Source organism: Nothoprocta perdicaria, unplaced genomic scaffold (genome assembly GCF_003342845.1).
Source record: "Nothoprocta perdicaria isolate Ctin4 unplaced genomic scaffold, notPer1 scaffold_0, whole genome shotgun sequence".
NCBI classification, from domain to species: domain Eukaryota; kingdom Metazoa; phylum Chordata; class Aves; order Tinamiformes; family Tinamidae; genus Nothoprocta; species Nothoprocta perdicaria.
In genome coordinates, this window is record NW_020454092.1 from 10,979,867 (window position 1) to 11,002,234 (window position 22,368).

At 44.8% G+C, this 22,368-nt stretch overlaps 1 protein-coding gene across 2 annotated transcripts in view; it reads right to left on the reverse strand.

The window, feature by feature from the left end:
- Positions 1 to 22,368, reverse strand: part of ITGB5 (integrin subunit beta 5) — a 63,370-nt gene that overhangs the window by 29,064 nt on the left and 11,938 nt on the right. For both annotated transcript variants that reach the window (XM_026054386.1, XM_026054378.1), the window contains exons 3-8: positions 18,936 to 19,185; positions 13,955 to 14,123; positions 7,671 to 7,832; positions 6,078 to 6,173; positions 4,793 to 4,882; positions 570 to 704 (exon numbers count right to left, since the gene is read on the reverse strand). In XM_026054386.1, the coding sequence (XP_025910171.1) occupies positions 570 to 704; positions 4,793 to 4,882; positions 6,078 to 6,173; positions 7,671 to 7,832; positions 13,955 to 14,123; positions 18,936 to 19,185 (902 nt within the window). The remainder of the gene's footprint in view (positions 1 to 569; positions 705 to 4,792; positions 4,883 to 6,077; positions 6,174 to 7,670; positions 7,833 to 13,954; positions 14,124 to 18,935; positions 19,186 to 22,368) is intronic.

Here is a 22,368-nt window from a genome sequence, read left to right on the forward strand (position 1 = left end):
CAGAYTTGGTACTGGAGAGGAGTCAAGCAACTCATTTTTATGTATGAATATCCATTGGAACAAGCAAAGCTTAACTTCACTGTTGTTTTGTTGTTGTTGTTTGTTTGAACTAAAAAACACAGAATGGACTATGTCATTATTTTGGTGTTGCCATCTAGTAACTCTATGAATTAAATGAGTGAGTGGTTGCAAGATTTCTGAAAATCTTWTTTTTTGGTCAATACCTCAGAAGTTGTCCATAACCTGTTCACTCAGATTCTCAAACAATAACAAGGAAACCTAGAATATGTAGTTGCCCAGAGAAAGACCAGGAGACCATGGTAAGAAGAGTTCACAGGTGAAAGAGACATAAATTACTGAGATTACAGAGAAAGGCATTGCTATTTTATTAAGTGTTTGATCTATTTAATGCAAAGTCACTTTTAGCAGAGCTGGTTTTCGTGGGTTTCTGTACTAAGGCAGCAGTTTTGAGGATAGTAGTGGAAGCAGAACTTCGCTAAGGAAGGAACCGAGGGGAGGTCCCTCCTCCAAARTCACCCAAAGAGTGGCATACAGAAACCCAGACTCACCGTATCTCCTATTTTGAGATCCCCACACTTCCTGAGACCAGGATACGACAAACCATCTTGACACGTGGCAGTGAAGGTCAAGCCAACATCCTCCGGACTGTCCCAAACTGTAAGTTCTACTTTAGACCGAATACTCTAGAAACACAATGGAGAAGACATCAGGTTACTAAGGGCGGACAGCTTTCTCCTCCACATCACCATTTCAAGTCTTTTCTCTGATGTTTTCACGTGGTTATTACATCTTTGCCTATATTGGAAGGGAAATTACCTGTGCTCACAAACAGGCATCTATTTTTGATTCTATCAGGATGTTTTTGATCAGTGTAACTAGGATTATGGACAATCACCTATTTGAACACATAGACCCACATGTTCACCTCAGAACACTCTCCTCCTTGTCAACACTTTTGAGTAACAGAGCCTGTGGTGGAGAAAGGGTTGTGACAGATCAAAGTGGTATAATGKCCATACACAGGACATCACAGAAATGGATTGACAAGTGTGTGGACAGTTCATGCACTCCATGACAGTCATGGTGACCAGTGTGGCCARATCTGAAGAGATACACGTGTTTCCAAGAGAAAGAAAACATTGACTGCAAGTGGAGTATTTTCTTCCTCTCCGAGTTGAAGGAGGGAACCTCATGTTAACACCTTTCATGTAAAAAGGCCTGTTAGAGAAATGCAAAGCTTCTCTTCTAGCCTCTAGCCTGTAATGCCTTTTATACTGCATAAAGAAGGTATAAAACTTAAATAAGGCTGAAGGACTGGATCAATCATTCCAACTTCTTGCCAGACAGAACTAGTTACAGAAACATTTTCTCTTTTGAKAAAAGGTGCCAGACAGAAAGTGCAACTGCTCAGAAGTCTTAAAGTCATCAGGTTTTCCATGGGAATTTTTCTAGGGAAAGGGTAGAAGAGGAAAAGTCCTTCTTTTTATGAAGAAAAGAGGAAAAAAAAAAACCCTCACAGCTTTCTCCCATTTTTTTCTGTCTCATTTCCATCAGTAAGGTTTGGAGAATCTCTGCACTTCTGCTTCTCATCTCTCCATTCTACTGCAAAACCCAGAGAAACTTTGTTTATAGACCTTAATTCAGAATAAAGTTGTTTTGCTCAATTCTCTCAATGGCTGGAATTGATATTTTGGGAGTGGTGTCCAAAGATAACTCAAGTTTCCAGAAGGGAGGGTTTCTTTTTGCATAAACACATTTCTTTTCCAACCTAACTTGCTGCTTCATCCCTTCCTCACTTGTCTCTCTGCTCACTGAAGTGGCCAGAGTGAGGAAAAGTGCTAATTCAGACCTCTTGCTAGCCAGYGCAGTGACACAGCCAGCGTTCACAATGAGAAATGATGCTAGCAAAGAGCCAAAGCTGTTGGAAACGAGCAGGAAATAAATGRATTTTGACGAGGCAAATCTACACAACCCTCGAAGAAAGGCAGTAATTTCCCATATTTATGCTGCACTTCAGGAAACCATTTCCTGTCTGGGGCCTGGGCTGCAGGTTCATGGGTTCACATTTTAGACTATATATTTGGCGTCTCCACTTCTTGTAGGCTACATGGAGCATATGCCAGTGAGGCTGAACACACAGCACATGCATCCACTGCTCTGCCCAGTATTTATCACACTGGAATTAGCACAAAGCTGTCGCACAGAAACACTATCTCTTCTTTTTGATCTGGACAAACTTTCGACATCTTTAACCTAAAAGGAAGATGAACTATCTGCAATGGGAATACAGTGGCTTATCACTTCGTCAAGCCTYTGAGTCTATTAAATAGACTGGAGAAGTGTCTCAATATTTGTCTATCAGCATTACAGGCAGTCACTTGAAGCTCAGAGGCATAATAGGAAAGGAAAGAAATTTTCCTAGCCCCATTTTTTTATATTGTTTTCCAGAGTGGTGATTTGAGGCACTACTGAAGACAATAAATTAGGCTTGCTCAAATTTGATGTGGCTTTGCATGGGTCGCTCCTACATGGATGTCAGGATTCCTTATTAGCCTTAGCAATGCTATTGTTATTAGCCACTTGGCAGCCTTATGCAGAAATATCTTCTACAGTACCCAGCCACTGCTACAGGGTAAGGAAGGGCCTACTGCTATGTTGTTTAAAATCAGAGTCAATCAAGCACTAAATATGCAATTGCAGAGACATATCCTGCACTGTCTTCAAAATACAGAAAACTACTTGGTCTATTCAGTGTACTAACATCTCTGACAGATGGAAGAATGCCTTATATCTGTTTTCTTGTGCATATACACATCAGYCAAACTCTGGGGTACAGCACTGGAAAAAAACAAACTTCAAAAAAAGCAGCATTTCTGAAAAAATGTTTATCTACCTGTAATTAGTAACTCCCAAAATTGCTTCGAATAAACTCATGTGGTTTCTGGAATCAGTGAAGAACCATGGGCAAAACCTAGACTATGAAGTACTATAGTACTCTACTTAAGACTGACTTTCACAGGCTTAGTTGAAAGTTTTAAACACTATCAACTCCCTAATTACAGAGGATTCCTTCAATCAAAATGGGGAAAAACTCCTTTCTCTATGACATCTTTAATCACAACTGTTCCTTTTTGCCCCAAGGAAATCCTCAGACGACAGTGGTTGCAGGAACACCTGATATGAAGGCCACCAGCCACCTGCCAAGCGGAACTTACTTGTGTTATAATCGAAGAAACATGTTTGAGATCCTTCTGGAGCAGGTTTAGGAAAAAGATTTTATAAACAGCATTCAGTTTGCTCCCTTCTGTCCAAATCCACCCKGCCTGTTTGGGCAGAAAACCTGCTGGAGACTGTGCCAGCCTGGGCAAGTGGAGAGAACGGAACCAGCCCTGCAGAGCTTTCCAGAAGGGTTCCCATTTAACAGACACATCAAGACTTTGAGAAGGCAGAAGGGTTTTATTGCAGTCAGGACAGAGCTGCTACAGAAGCTGTATTTTGGTTTTTGCTTCAGACCCCTCATAAAAGACATAGGTGCCAATACATCAGACATGCGACACATAGCCRGACAAGGAGGAGAAGGTGAGATGAAAGAGATAGGGAAAAGGGATATTAGAATTCATATGTCCTGAGCAAATCTGATTTAGACATGAATGTAAATCCATGGCTTTAGTGCCTCAGTGGAGAAAAGTAGGCAAGAGCATCAGAGAGATGGCTAAAGCACTGGAGAGGCAGAGCCTGGGCCACAAAGCATGAGTCACTGTCACCCCAAGCTCAGATGTTCCAATGTGTGAGAAAAACTTTTCCTTCCAGTTTGGTGAAATTAAAATTTCAGACTTTTTCCTCAAAGAATTTTCTAAATTTCAGGGGTGAGGGATGGTAGGGGTAGTAGAAGAGCCACCCAAAGGAATTAAAAGGGCATGTGCCAGGTTTCCAGGATGCCTGTTGTAGAGCCCAGAGCTGCCAGCGTCCAGCAGATGTTGGGTGGCAGCCAGGGCAGTCTRTCTCTAGGCCCCACTTGCCCCCTGTCTGAAATGACAGAAAATCAACCCCGATTTTAGCAGAAGTTCATCCCACAATTCCTGTAATTGAATGTCTTGGTCTCAGCATCCTTGTTGCTTTTCCTGCCCTCTGGGAGTCCCAGCAACCAGGGAAGATTACACAGACAGCTCTGTGGTCAGTGACCTTTTGGGATGCCAAGACACATGTTAATATCAACTGTCAGGGGGCTACCAATTGATTCATGCTGCACAGACCATTGCAGGGAAGCTACATTAGCTGGAGCCAAATAAGATCCTTGAGAGGACTCTGGATTTTAAATAGAAAAGATAATATTAGCACRTTCTGTGGAAGTGTATTTTACATAAAAATTGTATTTAGAGAGCAATTCTGCATGAGAGACATGGGGGCAAATCTGTGCTTTGCTGCAGACCTCCTTGGGCAYCTCTGTTGCCCTTTTCCACCCCACAGCTACTGAAGCAGTTAACGCAGGGAGGACCCGTGTAGTACTCAACTTCCACACCAGCAAGGACCCAAGCAACGCTCGAGGCAGACGTAGCACAAGATCAACCCAGACCCCAGCGTCATCCTAAATGCAGCAAGCAGCTTCTTTCCCTCCCCAGGGTGGATGCAACAAGCCTGATGGTGACCCATCGTATGAAGGACCAGAAGAGAGAGGCAGCCAGCTGTGGGTGGGGTGCACAAGGGAGAGCAGGGCTAGCTAAGCCCTTGGCGTTTTACAACACAGCTGCTGTAACATTAAAGTGCAACTTACATTGTAGGCCTTGACTATCAGCTCAATGATGTTCTTGGAGTCTTTGTGTAAAATCTCTACTGTTGTTCCAGGAATCAATGCTGTAAAATTCTTAAAAAAGAAAAACAGAAAACACACTGAGGTTCACACAGAGAGTACAAGGATGAAGCGTTTTCTGAGGTCCACCCTTGCAGCACTGACTCACTGCATGTCCAGGACACAAGGCACATTATGCCTCACTATCTGTCAACATACATCATACAACTCTGTTCATTTTAAAGTGGAGCTTGGGAAAGGAAAGCATTTCTAACACTAATAACATCAAATGCTAAACAGATCTCATAGCCAAGGTGGACTGATGATAACCAGTGTGGCTCCCATCAATMCAGTTCCTCTGCCAGATGGGGGCACAATCCAGTAAATTTACATGGGTTTAATCTGCATTCAGGGCAGCTGGCAACCCAGGAAGCAAGGCTGAGCTTGCATCAGTCTCGCTCTCATTGAWATATTAACTTCCACAGAAGAGGGTGTGGAGAATGAGCTAAACCTTTCAGCTCTCTATGGGTTAGCACTAGGATTTCGACCTTAGCAACATTTCTGCTTGTTTTGGTCAAGTTCTGCAGTATAGAGATTTGAAAGCTGGAGGGGAACATTTCTGAAAGCTCTCTGGGTCGAAACACCCCCCTTCTCCATTTTGTTTTAATAAAATCCTTTTCTGCAGAAGTAACAGAGTCAGAGAAGCGAACCCTGCTAGTGCAGGTCCAGAAATAGTCTGACTGCTTGTGGCTCAGGTAATCTTTTCCTTTTGGAGAGGAGGAGGATGGCGAGGGAGCTCAGGCTGCGTTTGGCACGTCCGGGCCCTGGACTCAGTGATGGAAAAACACAGCTGGGCAGAAACCCTGTGCACGCTTAGGTAATGGGATTAAGTCACTGCAAAATGGGCTGAACAGGTTTCTGCTCTCTCATATGCTGCACGGCTGGCAGCACTCCTAAAATCAAGATTAAACCGGAGTCTATTTTAGGTATTCACATGCTCACTAACATGTATCTATTTACTTTAAGAGGCTTTAGTGCTTTTCACTGAAATAACAACACCCTGCAAGTTAGCAGGGAGAGAAAACTGGTGAATTTAGCTTGGGAAAAAGCTGGTTTTTTTTTTGACAGCCCTTCCTGCAGTGTGTGGCCTTGTTCATGCRTGCTAAAGACTGTCTCCAAACAAGACTGTTTCCACTTTCTTCCCCTGGAAGAAAGATGCTTTCAAGAAGCGTTTAAGTCTTTCCAGCCCGAGTAGCTCAGCAGCACTTACCTTGTACAGGACATAATGACTTTTTGTAACAGCAAAAATGAGGTGGATGTTGTTTTCCGCTAGTTTCTCCCCAAGAAGCGCCAGGGAAGGATAATCCTGGARGCAAAAACAGACCAGAAGACTGATGGGTAACACAAGCAAAGATCGATTTAAGATCAATTTAATTGCTCTTTTAATTGCTTTTCTACTCCCAACAAAAAAGCTCAGTCTRGAAATCATGTTTCACTGCAATACGAGGTCCCTACTGTACCAGCACAAGCAGAACTGAAATTGTAGAAACATTTCTGTACATCTGTCTTCCTTTAGACACCTCTGCTGCACCTATCACCAGAAAATGGGAGTGACACCACACTCAGTTACAGCAACACTTAAAACTTTTTTATTTTCCCTCTTTTCTTTCTACTTTGCCATCAGCAAGTGCACATGTAATGCACTAGCTGCTATCTGCAGGGATGCTAGRTAAGACCACTAGCTAAAACTGTAATAGAAAAATAACCGGGTTTTGCAGGAGTTGAAAGACACATTGTCTGCTCTTTCTTTATACTAGAGGCAGAAAGAGATAAGCTCTTTAATTTTGCAAAATGCATAGAGAGGGAATGGAGGATATATGTTTTTCTAGCTACCCACAAGCAACAAAATGAACCAGGGCTAACTTTCAAGATACCAGGCTGAGGTTTTCAACACCCACACTGTTTCTGAAACGTCGTCCTCCTCAGTAAAGAAAGAGAGAAAAGAAGAAGGAGAAGAAAAAAAATCTTACTTTACATGCAGATTTTAAGCCTCCAAGAAGCAAATATAGAAATGCCAAGGCAATATCCTCATACCAGTTTCATAGCATAACACCAAATGAGAACACGGGCTGTGAGCAGGTTTATTACAGTCCCATAGAAAAGGAATTTCTCCAATTAATCTAACCTACTGCCACAAAGCAGTCATCCAGGAACACCTCCCATTATGGGCTGTTGTACATTCAAGAACAAAAAACCCCATAATTAGTCCTTGCAATCTGCTTCATAAAGCAGCATTCTGCAGAACTGTTYGATAATTAAGCAGCAGACAAATGCTCATTCATTTAAATAAAAAAGAGCTAGTTTCTCTATTTATTACTAAGATTTATGCTAGTGTTGTGCCCACAGGCTGTGAATAAGATCAGCATCATATTGTGGTTGTTACTGTCACCACATCAGCAGGTAGACTCAGCCTCCCCACTGAAGCTGATCATCTACTGGACATTTCAAAAGGGTGACACACTTTATGTTCTCAACTCTTGCATGCAAATCTGACACACTGTAGGATGCAAAGTTTTCTTCCCCCTCACTTGCAATGAATCTTGAAGAACCTCACAAGCCTCTGACCTCGCTTTTGAGCATCACAAGAACATTCACTGGAGGTGGAATGGCCAAAAGGATTGGTGAGTTTTATCTCCAAACTGATGGACCAGGTGCAAAGTCATGTTCAAGAGGGAGTGGTTGTCAAAAGCTGCTGCAATCTGGTGCTGCGGTCTCCAGAGAGGCCAGGGGATCAATTCTTTTGACAACCAGATGCCTGAGCACCCTGCCCAGTGTCCCCCAGCCAATGCAGAGCTGTCCTCACCAGCTGGCTGGACGCGCTGTACTCGTTTGCTTCGTTCAAGTGGCACTGGCCATCGTGGGGCTGGACCAGCCCGCCCAGCTTCCCATCCAGGGCTATGTGAGGCACGTCGTCTGTCGTGAAGACCAGCAAGTGAGAGGCCTCCTTACGCCAGCCAATCTTCTCCTGGGGGAAAAGAAAACCATGAGACAATTTATCTCCTCCTCCCATCATCCTGTCCATGGTGCAGCCACACACCCTTCGAATAGGAGGGTCTCTGCCATCCTTAATTAAGAAAACAGCATGTGCATGTCCACCCATGCCTGGCACCACACCAAAACGTCAAGGGCCCATCTGGTACTTCCCAATATTTCTTTCATGTGCAGTTATTTTAACAGGCCTGACATGGGGTGTGGACTGTCCATCAGACCTTCGCTACCCAGGTCCAAGAATAAGAATTTCAACTGCTTTTATAGTCAAAGGAGACCTGCCAAGTTCCTCCCCACACATTTAATCTGACCTTGTTTCCTCAGCTCCGTGGAATTACAGAGCTGCTACACAGCACGAAGCAACAGCAAGAGCTGTAATATCCCCAGTCAGCATTTTTCATTAAAGCCCGGTCATAAAAACTGTTTGAGCTGTAACACATGAAGTCAACTCCCCTGGTCTGCACAAGGTACCCTGCTATGCTCTCTAAGGATTTTTATCTAGCAGCTGCTTTGGCTTTCCCTTCTCAACAGATAAACCCCTCTGGTCTGGAAGTGATGGCACTTCCAAGTCAGGCTGGCTGCCACTTCTAGGCAAACCGCAGCGAATACCCGGACAGCCCTCTCTTCCCTCATCTCCCACAGATGTTTAGGCCACTCTGYGCAAGCCCCAGGAGCACTGGGGTCCACACAGCTGGCACAGAGTGGGACAGGTGAAGCTTTCACCCTGGTTGCCTGCACTGATCCACACACAACTGGCCTGCCCACTTCTGAAGGGAGAAATATCAGTGTATTTGGGAAGAAAAATTTGTCTATTCCAAGCCTTATTTGGCTGGTCACCGTGAAAGCAACAGGATGTCAGGAACAGWACAAGAAATATCTTGTACTTGGCCTGCCTGTGGAAGGAACAGACATTACGACCATTTCTGCATGGACAGATGTACAGYGATGGATATTTTTTTTCCTTCAAATAAAGTGGTAAGATTTATATGAGAAATGTTTCCTTCCCATGGAGCTTCCCTGCCTTTCCAGCTTYGCTTCAGCCCTGGAAGCAGATCCGTGCCTAAGAAAGCACGTTCAAGCTGCTGGTTGCAATGGGAGCAAACGGGACACATAGAAGCCAAGAGGAAATGTTTTGAAACCATAACGCTGCAGCACATTCCTCCTACATGAGCKGAGTGCTCTGGCCACCAGCTCATGCCAAGCTGGGCTGGCTGAAGCCCTGCCTGTCAAACACCACAGAGGGATACTGCCCAGCAGCCTGGAGCGCGCACACCGTGAGGAACGGAGCGGTTTGCCCCAAAAACACAACAGCACCGTTAGGTTTCAGAGCAAGCCAGAAAGCCCCAGCTCACAGAGCCTTGCCTTGGTCACCCTGTGGCCCCCAAGCAACCCCGGAGCAAAGACACATCCATCTCCTTCCCTCCCTGCATGAGCCTAGTGTGGGATCAYGACTGGCACTTCACTGTTTGCCTGCAAATAGGAGTCACGGCCCAAAGCCTTCTGATCTTTCCAACACATCTAACACTCACTTCAGTTTAATAAGGACAGCTATTCTTGCTTACATTTCTTTCCTTCCACTAAAGAAGAAGAGATTTTTTCTGAATGATCCATGCAATGCAAGTAAGTCTACAGTAATAAGCCTTTGACTGCACATATCCCTTGTCAAGTACCAGCAGAGTACAGTCCTGCTCATTGTGCAAAGTGGACTTCTTTGGTCTGAGCAGCAGAAGACGGTTCAACTGATCTCATTGAAAGAAAGATGAAATTCTTCGTGCCAAAATGGAACTTCTTAYGTACTGGACCCAAAAGTCACAGTGGCTTTAGTAACGTAAGCAGCAGTCCACCACACAGGAGCCCATACAGCTGTTTTCTTTGGGTAGCCAAAGCTTTTCTTAAACAAAAAAGATATATAAAGAACTGAGGCCAGGAAACTTCTAAAGAGATTAGAAGTATTAATCTGAGTTTCATTTGCYGAGAAATGTGCTACTGCACAAAGAAAAGCTGCATTCAGAGAGTTGCCTAAAAATCAAGAGCAAGACTTGACCTTTAAAACAAGAGTGGGACTCTTGATCTTGGACTGAGATTTGAGGGAAGAAAAAATCTACTCCTTCCTTTTTCTTTTTTAAATATAGGACTTATAAAGGATCCTTAATAGCAGGGATAGGCCCTGACTCAAAACTGAGGAAAATGCAAAGATGTGTTTCCACATGGCTCTGCCRTGGATCTTGCTCCTCTCACCAGCTATGGTTGCCTCTTCCACCCTGAAAGATCACCTTTTCCTTCCTTTTAGCCAACAGTAAAGGCCAAAACAGCAACAATGACCTCAGCAAATCCCAAATCTCCAAATCCTAYTGGGATAGCTGCAAACCACTGCATCAGTATTTCCAAGCTTGGAAAATAAATTTTTAAATGTATACTTTGGCCTATAAAAAGTACAATATCCAAAGATATCAACTGCTAGGAGACCCCATTGGACTCATCAATACATAAAGCACAACTAGTTTCTCAGATGCCAAGCTCTTCAGAAGAAACAGATGCATGCACAAGAGAACTGAGCCTCGGGCATTAAGAGACATTAAAACACTCATTCTCCAAAATCTCTGTATTCTTGCACTGCTCTGAAAGGCACCTAAGAGTCTCCCAGATGCCTTGGTCAYGTCTGTGTGCTAGTGTTTTGCAGGCACTATTCAAATCTGCTTCAAAAGATGCTTTATTTTATAATCAGTCATCATCTTGCTTCAGCTTAGTACGTAAGCTCTGAGTCTTATATGCACMCTACGAATCCCTGCAAGCTATGAAAACCAAAATATTGCAAATGGAAAAAGCAATTACTGAAGATTGGTTAATATTCTTGGCTCACGATTTTAGCATCGGTACGAAGGTTTTCTGTCTCTGGCTTTTTCTTTGCCAGCAGAAAAACGTTTACCATATCCTCATCTTTCAAAAACGAGCCAAACATGGGCCTGAGTATTACTCTGTATTAGCACTGCAAACTTTTCCCACTCCTGGATTTAAAATCAGGCCAAAATATGACTTGGTGCATTACACGGCTCCTAGATGGCTCATGCACAAGAAATGCCTGATATGAAACACAGCATAAAAACACCTGGCCAACAGATAGACACAGCTATTCCATGTGGTCAGCACAGGACATCTCAGAAGCAGGTCCTTGTTTTCAAGGATACCACAGCAATAGTTACAGYTCTGAAAAACTGCCTTCATTTGAAGGCCTGAAAAGGGGGGGCATRTCTTCATCCTAGCCCTATTACAGCTTTGTGGAGATCTCAGACAGACTTGTGAGCTTCATCACAGCCCCCTAACTTTGAGGCCAAGGGTTAAGAGGTTCCTTCTCTTCACCTCATGTACCCAACTCATAATTCCCATGTCTGATCCACTAGCTGGACCAGGAAGGGTTAGACCAAGTAGATACAGTGTCTCCTGCAGAAGACAACGCTGGCTTTGTTCCCCTGATTTCAGAAGATCTACAGGAGATGAACTAAAACTTTCCCATCCTGAGGAGACACTCATGTATCAGTTTATTGATCAAATACAAGCTTTTTTTGTGCTAAAAAGAGGAAATCCTCATTTTGAAACTAGCCAGAAGCAACATATTTGTTTTACCTTGTCTCTCCAAGATGAGACTCCAGACTAAACTCAGATTTGTGCCTGGCTTGTGTGATACTGAGGAAAGGGGGATTACAGCTGAAGAGATATTAAAGGAACTAGTCTCAGGGGCACKTCCAAGTCTTGCTTCTCCTGTCTTCCTGCTCAAAGAGGAGGAAAATACCAAAGTCAGATGTTGTCACACAGATGTTCCCCCTGTGCCACAAATTCTGCTGTTGTGCACAAAACATTCATCATCAACATGTTGTGCATCATCAGCACAATGCATCAACACAGACAGGGGATTTTTTCCATGCTTATAAATGCCTAAAGCTTAGGTTTCAAATATGATATTTGGCAGAAACTGGAAAAAAAGTTACAGCAAACTAGAGAATGCAACAGGGTACAGCAGTGACACAGTGATGAGAAACTCACTCTAAAAATCAGAGTATTTGCACACTTCTTTCATTGCACTGTGGAAAATCAGCTCCTAGATTACAGAAACTACTGTCCATGCAGGGTTTAGTCACACTGATGCTTCATTACTGTCACTGCTGGATGTAAAGCATCATTTACTGCAGATAAAGAATCACTTTCTCGCAAACTCGWAAGGAGGAGGTATCTCATTGTCACCCCAGATGTCCATTAGCTTCCACCTGCCCTCACCATGCTGTGTGAGACTCCAGCACACAGCCATTAATGGACACGGGCCAGCACTCTGCTGCTGCAGGGAAAGCTAATCACTAAGCTCCTGTTTTGGCTACAAGGCTTCAGAGGTCAACTAGTTGGCCTGAGATTTAGGGACTTGTAAGTCTACACACAGAGACTTTACTGCCCGTGACCGTCTAATCCATACACAGCTACTCCACCTTCAGCAAACACAGTGCCAAGGAGGCATGGGTGATCAYGCAGCCGGTGTTTCCTCCTCACACATCGTTGCTTTAACTTTGCTACCTTCTGAGCTCCAGTAATTAACTCATCATCACGGCCAGAGAAACTCTTCAGTCAGGATTTCCACATCATGCCAAGAGTTGTAACGGCTCAAACGCTTTTTTCCTCACCGCTGCTGACCATTTATGCCCAGTCTTGATTTTAGACCTCACCGATGAAGGAACCAAAAGCCACCTGCACACGAAAGAGTCACGTGCAGAGACTTTGTTCCCTATGAATGGTTTAAGACTGGCACAAGTGTACAGGTGCCTGGAGCTATCTTGAAAGCTGCCTGACTTCAAGAACAGTCTTCATGACAAACTGCAATATGTCTGTATAGTAAGGAAGTATCCTCCCCCTCCCCCCYTTTTTTTTCTTTTGCAAAAATGAAGTCAAAGAAACAGCAAAAACAAACTAAAAAATTCAAATGATGGGCAACATAAGTGAGTCATTGCTCTGAGATTACTTTGCCCTAACCACTGATGCCACCTTTCAAGTTTTAATCTAGGCTAATGGTAGAGAGCAGCACTGTAGTTGTGCCAATAACAATATTTATGCCAGTCTGGGAGAGAGAAGATGACTGTTCGGAGGCACTGGATCCAACAGTGCAGGTTTAGTCTTGTTGAGAGCACGAAGTGTAAAATAAAACCAACCAAGGCAAGGAAAAAAATCTGTTTTCCCACTCAGAGATGGGACATGGAGTTGCACAAGTCAGTACTAAAGAGCTTCTGCAGATGAGGTCTACCTCCCAGCCAGAAGAAAGCATGCTTTATCAAGAGGGCCACACAGACCAGAGGAAAGACCCCAAAACTATGTCAGAGGGCAAAAACAACCACAGCCATCACTGGAGGGCAGGACAGTTGGGCAACTGGAGGAGAAAAGCAGATAGTTGAGAAGAGCATTAATTTTCTTCTCTAACTAGAAGAAATACAGACCAACCTATCTACTTGTTTGTCGGAGGAGAGATGTTCCCCCTTGCTGAGTCTAGAACAAGAGAGTTCTAGAAAAAGAACAGACTTCTTGAGCCACAGGCTGGGCCATAAGTTATTTGCACAGCAAACACACAGTACTAGAGCCCTTGGGAGAAGAGAGCATCCCTGGCCAAAGAGCACTGCCTAACACATGCTGCTTCATTTAGGATGTGCCTGGGCAACCTCACTCCAGTGGGCAGCACGCTGGAAARCCCCAAAGACACAGCTAACACAGCAGCAAAGCCAAGTGAACACCTGCAGGCTGCTGCTTATCCTGCCCATAATGATTCCCATGCTAGTCCAGCACAAAATACTACAGCGATTCCCTCACCCAGGACATGCCACACAGCACAGATTTCACATCTCATATTATGTTCCTAATGAGGGCGGGCAGGTTATTTTACACAAGGAGGTGGAAAAACCCAGCTGCACTGGCCAAACAGGGGAGGATCCTGCTATACCACCAGTGCTGCAGCGGTAGCTCCTGACACCACTTCCAAGATCTGACGTACCGAAGACCTAGTCCAAAGATATAATGCACAAAAACTCCCCCTTTTTTGCTTTGCTTTAAAATCTGGAATTGAGAGCGACTCACCTTGCACACAGCAGCCTGCAAAATTGCATCAAAACCACCTTCTGGAGCATCTCTGTTCCGGGAAACCTTCTGCTTCTGAACTTCTTCATTGAAACGGTCAACTTTATCCGTTAAGGACAAGAGATGGCGGAAGCCAAAGGATGGGACACAGTTTGGGAATACCTTGTAACTGGAACAGGAACACAGGAGAYGTGGTTAACCGAGGAGAAACACATTAAGAGTCAAGAGTTGCTGAAGTCCCCACTTCTAACAGGTTGGCGTTTGTTCAGAGGGAGGAAGTGTTTCCACACAGCTTGGTTTTGGGTGCTTTGACTTCTGGCTATTCAACATCTGCAGTAAAACTTAGCTCTTCTCCCCTCCCCACCAGGAGCTTTGACCAACTGAAATTACTAGAGACCTCCTCAAGACTGAGCTCTGCTCTCTGCATAGAGCCAAGAACTGAGATGCCAAATATCTGACCACACTGGACAACATGACTCCMAAGTTTCAGCACCCATAAAACAAAGCTAGTTTTGACACAGGAGTCCACAGAGCAAAAAGCAGTGATGCAACAGGCAAGTTCCAGCAGCCCAAACCCACCCCTTCGTACAGTCCAGCAGCTCCTCCACRTTGGCACTGGGAGCTGGCCCAGACAGTGGGACCAGGCACCACTCACRGGTGTCATTGTTGCTTTCCCACTACTTCTTGGTAAGGATTTTCTTCTCTGGTCTGATGTGCTCACAGTACTTTCTGCTCTGTGCCTACCTCAGAGCATCAGGAATGTTGCATTGATGCAACATGACACGTGTCCTCCAGCCCTCTCTGTGAGCTAGGTGAGCAAGTCTCAGCCCTGCTCTTCAGAGTGCCACAAAAGCAGAAAGGCAGAAGTGGCACCAAAGGCAGTGACTTGGCAGGCTATAAGAACACGTTTCTTTAGGAGACTGTGGGCTGTTCTAGCACTCACAGGGTGATTGAGAGCCCTCAGCAGAGCAATTCCTCCTGCATGGAAGTGGTGAATGTGTGCAGGGGAGAGGGGAGGGAAGGGTTAAGAACATGTGTTTTAAAAGGAGTTGGACTGGCTTTAGTTAATTGTTTTCTGCACTTTATCTTTCACGATAAGAAAAAGAGGCCTCTGCAGACATCTGACCCGCTATGGTAAAGCTCTAAGAGGCTTTTTACACAAAGGAATATTCAAGATTTACCACCACTGGAAACCAAATTCCTGACAAGCCGGAGCCCTCCTGCCACACRCGCGCTGTGAGGCCAGCACTGCTCCTGGACCAGGGACACGCCGGTGGCCTCCTGCACACCCAGTTACTCAGCCATGCGCGGGTCTCACCATGCGCCAGGTGCCACTGCCTCGCTCGTGGCAACAGGGTTCAGTCACTGCAGGTTGGTGCCCACAAACGGGGCTGCGGGCAGCAACCAGCCTGGCATCAGCCCAGGGTTCAGGCTTGTGCTCAGCTCACTCCCAGGGACTGGGTGAGGAATGTACGAGGTTTAAAATCCCTCTGTAAAACCTAGCATAAGGTCTCTACAAGCTTACATTCATATAGATTTGTAGGATACGACATACCTGCCTACTCCATTTGCCATAGTCACAGTCCAGAGAGCAAACACGTATGTAATTTATGTACTGAAGGGTCTCAGCTCCTTGGGTCTCATGCTCTGCTCTTGTCTCTCCCGTCTCACGAGGGCTGATCATTGAACCCTGTTTTTATACCCCAGAAGCTGGAAGGTTTGGTGCCAAAACACTACAGCTGTTTAAGTAACTAGTTAGTGGTATACAGCAGGGCTGTAACCTCCACCAGAAATATCACAGCTCTATGTTTGGATATTCAGCCAACCCCCTGTCTTCCTTGGCCTTGGTTATTTTGAGTTTTCTTCATCTTATCTTTCTTCAACTACTCCAAATGCTTGCAAGGACAGTGAGGGCCAAATCCTGGCTCCATAGATCTCTCTCCAAAGGGAGCACAAGTGAAGCATGGCAGACACCCCAGCCAGGCCCACAACGTGGAGCCAGGAACGTGATGAGGTGGATACAGGAGGAGGCAGAAGGGAGCCAGCCAGATCCCAGCACGGAAATAAGGGCTGCACATGCACAGGACCTGCACAGCAGAAAGGCTGTCACTGCACCGAGGAAGACAGAGTATACACTGGAAGAGCAAGAGAAAAAAGTCACATTGCATTTTTCTTGCAGCTTTTTTAAGATGCAAGCAGGCTGCTGGGCAAAGACTGCTTTTAYACTAGAAATAGCTAAAGACAAAACAAAACCCGATGCATAACACACCTATCTGCCAAATCAGGGAGTAACCTGGTTTTAGATGAACAAAGAGATCAATAAAAACTCACCTGCAGAGCAGCAGGGGGAAGACAATGCCATGAGAAAACAATGGGGTGCTAGCACCCAAGTGAGGACTAAGACAGATGATGCCTGCAAGGGAGCACCCACATGAGCTGCCTTTGGCAACCCTCCCTAAATGGTTTCCCAATCCCAGGCTTACTTAATACTGCCTCTCTCTAAACAGAAAGGCCTGGCTAATGCCAAAGGGACATAAAGAGTCGAACCACAGCGGGAGAAGAAAAAGTGACAGCTCTGAACTGCTCCTGTTGAAAGACATCAGCAGTTTCAGGCAGCCTCACTGCAAAGTCGCCCAGCTCTCAGATGCCCTTCCCATCCTGCACATTTCACCCTATATTTCTCAGTAAAAACATGTCATTTCARTTACATCACTAGTAAAATACAATAGTAAATTACATACTAGCAAAATGAAGTTTCCAAGCAGATTTTGCAGTCTGGAGCGAAGCCCCATCCCTAAGATGCAAGCAACATGTGCCGAGGACGATGGAGATGACTGAGCACGTCACCTGAGGCCCCACCAGTTTTCAGGTGGGGAAGAGCCTCAAAGAACACAGCACAGAGCGTTGTCCTGGCAGAGAGTCACCGTCATCCTGGCCAGCCAGGGCAGGTGACCGCGGCTCCAACGCGGGACACTTTGCTGAGGGTGCAAATAGCTCTCTGCAGAGCCAGCCATTCATTCCCTGCCAGTTTTATCCGGCTGGGGAGCTTTTCATGACAGCAGCATCCCAAAGCTAGAAATGCAGGCAATACAACATGGAAAATACTGTGCAACTCTGTTTTTTCAGAGAAAGGGGGAGTAGTTGAAGAAGGAATAGTTTTAAAGGCTTTTAAAGACTTGTATTGGTTGGGGCTTTCGTCTGTGCATTTAAGGAATCTCTGTGCCCCATGGTTGGAAGCTGAATCTACTCCAGCTGAATAAGTCCAATTATTTTCTGTTAAACCTTCCAACTTATCTAACATTATCCAATTACAGATGTGATGGAAGTGGCACTCTTCCAAGGCACAGAAGTCAAAGGAGTTACCATTGTGCCCAGTAAAGCATCCAGACATCTTCACATGTGCTCAATAACTACCTGGTGCAGATTATTCTGCTAGTCCAATGAGGGAAGATCCAGACAAAACACCTCACCTGTACCCCTGAATGTAGAGATGCTTTCAAAAAAGTAAATAAAAAATAAAAAGCTAGGTTGGAATAACCTACTTCCAAATAAAGGKTTGGATACTGCTGAAATCTTGTTAGAAAAATTTATGTTCTTTAGGCCAAGGTGGCACAACCTCAGGAGAACAACTCACATATCTTCAGCACTGTTACATCCTGGCTTGAAGGAAATACACCGGGTGTTAACAGTACATTCTGGACCCCTTGGAAACAACCTGGAAATTAGGCTTTTGAAAGCCAGCCTGTTAACAAAAGGCTTGCACTGATGCAGGGGTTCCCTTTTCTTCTCTGAATGAAGTGGGTGAAGACAGGATGGGGATTATTTGTCAGGTTAATGTCTCATTAGGTGTCAGATGCTTGGTCAATSCTAGAAGTTGGCCCAGAAGCTCATAGATGGTGCAAACTCTCTAACCTGTCACTTAGAAAACCTAAAGGACTCACATACCTTGGTATCAGCCAGTGAGATGATCTTTCCATTTAAGTATCCAAGAATGCCTCAAAAGAGRCAAACTCTAAATTTACCAATTTTACTTGACCATACAAGATGTAAAGCCCAGAGACACATGAGACGAAGGTGATACAGAACAGGGGCCACGAAAGTAAGCAGCAAAGRTGGTACACTCTTGCAGCAAGGAATCTGCCACTGTATCTGTCCTTTTCTATCAACATACGAATCCATCTGAGCCTGGATAACCTCCACGTCAGCCAGTCTCACTTTGGCATAATCCTCAGTTCGACGGACTTGATCCCAAACTCTGGCTGATACAAGAACAGCAACAAAAAACCCACACAGCAAAGCAGGCTGTGATATTGCAATGCAAACCACACAACCTACAGGTCTTTGCAGCTTGTGTTTGCTCTCCTTGAGAATTTCTAAAGGAAAATTTGCTCAACTTCTCCAAAACATTTTACAATAGCTCATTAACGAGTCTTACAGGCCCTTACAAAGCTCACTTCAATGCTTCTGTTGGGAAGGTCTATTATTGCCCAGTTTCCTTATCTGTAAAATGGAGACAAAGAGCTTAATTGATGTAATCAAGGCCAAACTATGACTCAGAGCTAGGTTCAGAAAAGAGGAATTTCTGGCTCTTGCCTTTTCTCTTCTCTCCTATCCTCCCCCCTTTCCCCCTCTCCTTCCTCCTCCAGTCGATGAAACACCCTGCTATGTCTGCATCCTCTTCAGGTCCTCACAGGCATCTTCAGGCTCCTGATACAACACTCCCACATATCTAGATGTCTCCAAACAACCACTGGGAAACTGAACCTGTCCTGCTCTGAATAGCTTTGGAGCACCCCAGTGATAGCTGCAGCTAACCAGCATTYAGAAAGATGGAACATAATCATGGTTCGTTGATTGACACAAGAATTGTAAGAAATGACTCTGCAGTCACAACCAAGCAGTGAGTCATTGGATGGGATCTCTCAGTTCCTCCTTCGTGCAAAGAGCGGGTTTCTCCCTTGAGAGCACCCCTACCACTTACCCAATGCAGGGGTTGTCTTGGTATCTTGGTGCTGCGTAGGAGAAGGGAGAAATGTTCTTGTCCACAAAAGAGCCAAACCCCAGGCGGAAATTGCTCGTGAGCTTCCGCATCTCTTCAGCCAGCTTGGTCCCCAGGTTACGAATGTTGTCCAGGTCGTCATTCATGGACAGAGAGAGGTCCATCAGGTAGTACAGGTCCACAGGATAGTCCTCCACTTGCCGAACTTGAACCCTGAAGGAAGTCCGGTCACCTGCACACACAGAAGAGTTGAGGGCCATGAAAGGAGCACGTCTGCTAGAAATGCAGGGCTCKCCCACACCCACCCTGCAGATGTACCCTCCGACCACAAGCCCAAGTACCTCTGCTTTAACAGCTCAGCCTAAACAGTGCCAATGCATTAGGCTTATAGCCTCTTGAAAGATGTTTGACTCACTCTGGAAAAAATAAATAAATAAAAATTCTCACAGCAAGAAAGCCAGTAACACGTGAAATTCTAGACAGTTTATTTCCCCGGTCCCCACAAACAACAAATCACTTGTGAAAAAAGAGAGCAAGAAAAAACCCATATCTTGGTCTCCATCAGTAAAGCAGGGGATGATTTAAGGGCCCTTTAAGCACTATAGTGTACCAGAACAAAAGAAAGATACCCATGTATTGAGTGTCTGTCCCCATTTTATTTTGAGGACAGGGTAAAGGATCCTTATACTTGAGCTCTTTAGCTGAAAGAATGTCAAAAAAAAAAAAACTAAATAGAAAATTTCAATTCCAACTGTTTACAATCAATTTATTTATTTATTTGCAGAAAACTAGAACAAAAAGGAAGCAAACTGAACCTCTAATGGGATGTTTCTGGACCACTGAAAGACCCTTAACAAGCTTGCTTTAGGATGTTCTGCAAGCAGCCAAAGKACTTCTGCATAAAAGATGAAAAGGAAATGGAGTAAGAAAAGAAAGAGGACCAGGAGAAAATATGTTGACAGCACAAGATGAATGCGAGAAGGGAAAGATGAGAGAGCTGGGCAGAGAAGTCAAGGGAGACATAAAAGCAACACCTTTTAAAAAAGATGGATCTTCCCTGAAAGAGTCATGCCGTCATCATTCTGGAGAAAGTAGGGCAAGTGSGAAGTGAATTGGAAAAAAGTCATTAATCATAAAGGGAAATACCAAAGTAGAGATGAAGCTTTCCAGAGGAGTAAACGCAAAGAAAGGACTKGACAGGGAAGTCACAGGCTGAAGAAGGGAGGAAGAGCTGGAAAAGCTTCTTCCTGACATCTCCCAGGTGTAGTTTGTAGGTGCAATTTCATCAAGAAGCTCTTCAGAAGGGGTCTTCTGGTGGGGATCCCATCACTCACCCACCAAACCACCAGCCACAGCTGAGCCTTGGAAACAGGTGAACTGACCTCAAAATAAGCCACTGCTCAAGTAGACTGAGCTCAGTGGAGCTGGAGGGTATGGCCAGTGMGAGCCTTACACTTTACCAATACTGAGAAGCAGACTGAATGGAAACCCTGGGCTCAAGCACTGCCAGAAAWCCAGCAACTGGGAAATCCCACCTCCCTAGCTCACACCTCACCCCCTTCTCAAACTCAGCAGATCCTCAGACTTGCCTATTTTTGAGCTCAAAGCTCTCCTTCCTTTCCAACCTTCCCAGTTTCCCATGGCCACAGCTAAACTTTGGGTACCAGCAGGTTCTGCAAAACRCATTTTTTGCCTCCTCCTCCTTCCTCAGAAATGAAATGCACATTTTTTATTGTGAAAACATTTCCCTAAAACTTTTATTGTTCTCCTTATTGCTCACAGCACCACAGCTGGTCCCAGTTACTCTCAGCCTAAGAACATACAGCAGTCCCTCCAAACTGCAGGGCTGGGAAGACAACACACCAAGAGATTTACAGCCTGGCAAAGAGGCCGGGCACAGATATTGGGGCGYGATGCTTCACTCCTGCAAGGGCTCTGTGTGTGGCAGCAAGGAGAGGGCACGTGGGGAGCCCGTGAGCTAAGGCTCTGCCTCCTTGAGATCAAAGCTGGAGGAGTCCAGAGCCGGCTCCTTGCGTTTCTTCRTCGCTGTTATCTGGTCACCTTGGCTGATTGAGGATGGCTGCATTGAGGTACCAAGAGAGTCAGAGGGAATATCTTGATTTAGCTGTTTCAGGGTCCTCCTGCAAGTCTAGATCAAGGGTTGCTTCCAAGACAGGGCCTCTTTTACGACCCATAATTGCCCTCCTTGCAGTGTGAGCAATAAATGTGCCTGACAAAGGCAGAGGAACTAAGGCAGCCTGTATGTAACAGCAACACAATAGGTGATCAGCTGCTACGCAGATATGTCCAAGATAAAGGGCGTAGCAAGCAGTAAACTCTCACAATAAATATTCCTTCTTATTCTCTCCAACCTCTTTCAGATAGGAATAATAATTTCTCAACATTCACAGAAGTAGTTTGCATCAGGCTATAGATTAGCACGGGGCCTACAGTAAGCAGAGTTATCAAGCTGGTTAAAGCAATCAGATCTGCCTGATGTTTTATCTGGCATGCGTTTCATGGGGAGGAGAGCAAGGAGGCCTATCACTTATATAGCGTGATACCCGTTAGCACTGATTACAGCACAAGGAATGAGGAACTGTGATTGCAATCCTGACTTTCTCAAGTCAGTGCTGCAGGAACRTGTTTAAACTGGGCAAAAGTTCTTTGCTATGTGTATTTTTTTCCCTTCCCAGCACATTTCCCATTGGGCAATTCAACCTCTTCAGGACAGGCTGAGATGTACTTCTAAACTGAAGTACAGTCCCTGACATTTCAGATCCCAAACACTCTTCCTGGACAGGTCCTAAGACAGGAATAACTGGGCTAAATTCTAGACTCTGTGCTGGAGAGAATAGTGGGGGTAGTAATCTATGAAGAAGGCACTGAAATATAACAGGATTCTGGGCCTGTTTCTTCTTTCATTCCTAACTACATACATCGATTACCTCACAAAATATAGTGATGCATTTATGTATAAGTGCAAAAGAATATTATTCTCTATGCACAATACTGCCCTGACACTTCTAGAAGAAAATTCAACTCCCTTCTTCCCTGCAGAGCACCACCCATCCTCCATTTGAGGCTTTTACTTCAAAATAATTCAGAAACATCTTTTGGATACTGTCACACAGGCAATGCAGGAACCAGAGAAAAAGCTTTGGGCCAGTTTAAGAATGCAAACTTGGCAATTACGCTTACCCAGGAAAAGCTCTTGTTTCTGCTTGGTGAGGCTTAAGGCTTAACAGACAATACAATGCAAATCTATTTGTTTTTTTAAAATTCCTTTTGGACTACTCATATCTCTTCCATCCAACCAGGGCATTCTGCTTTATAGCTAGACCTCAGCTTAAAAAAGCCATTTAGTGAAAATCAAATGCCTAATCTAAAAACTACCCCAGTGAAGACATCAGTT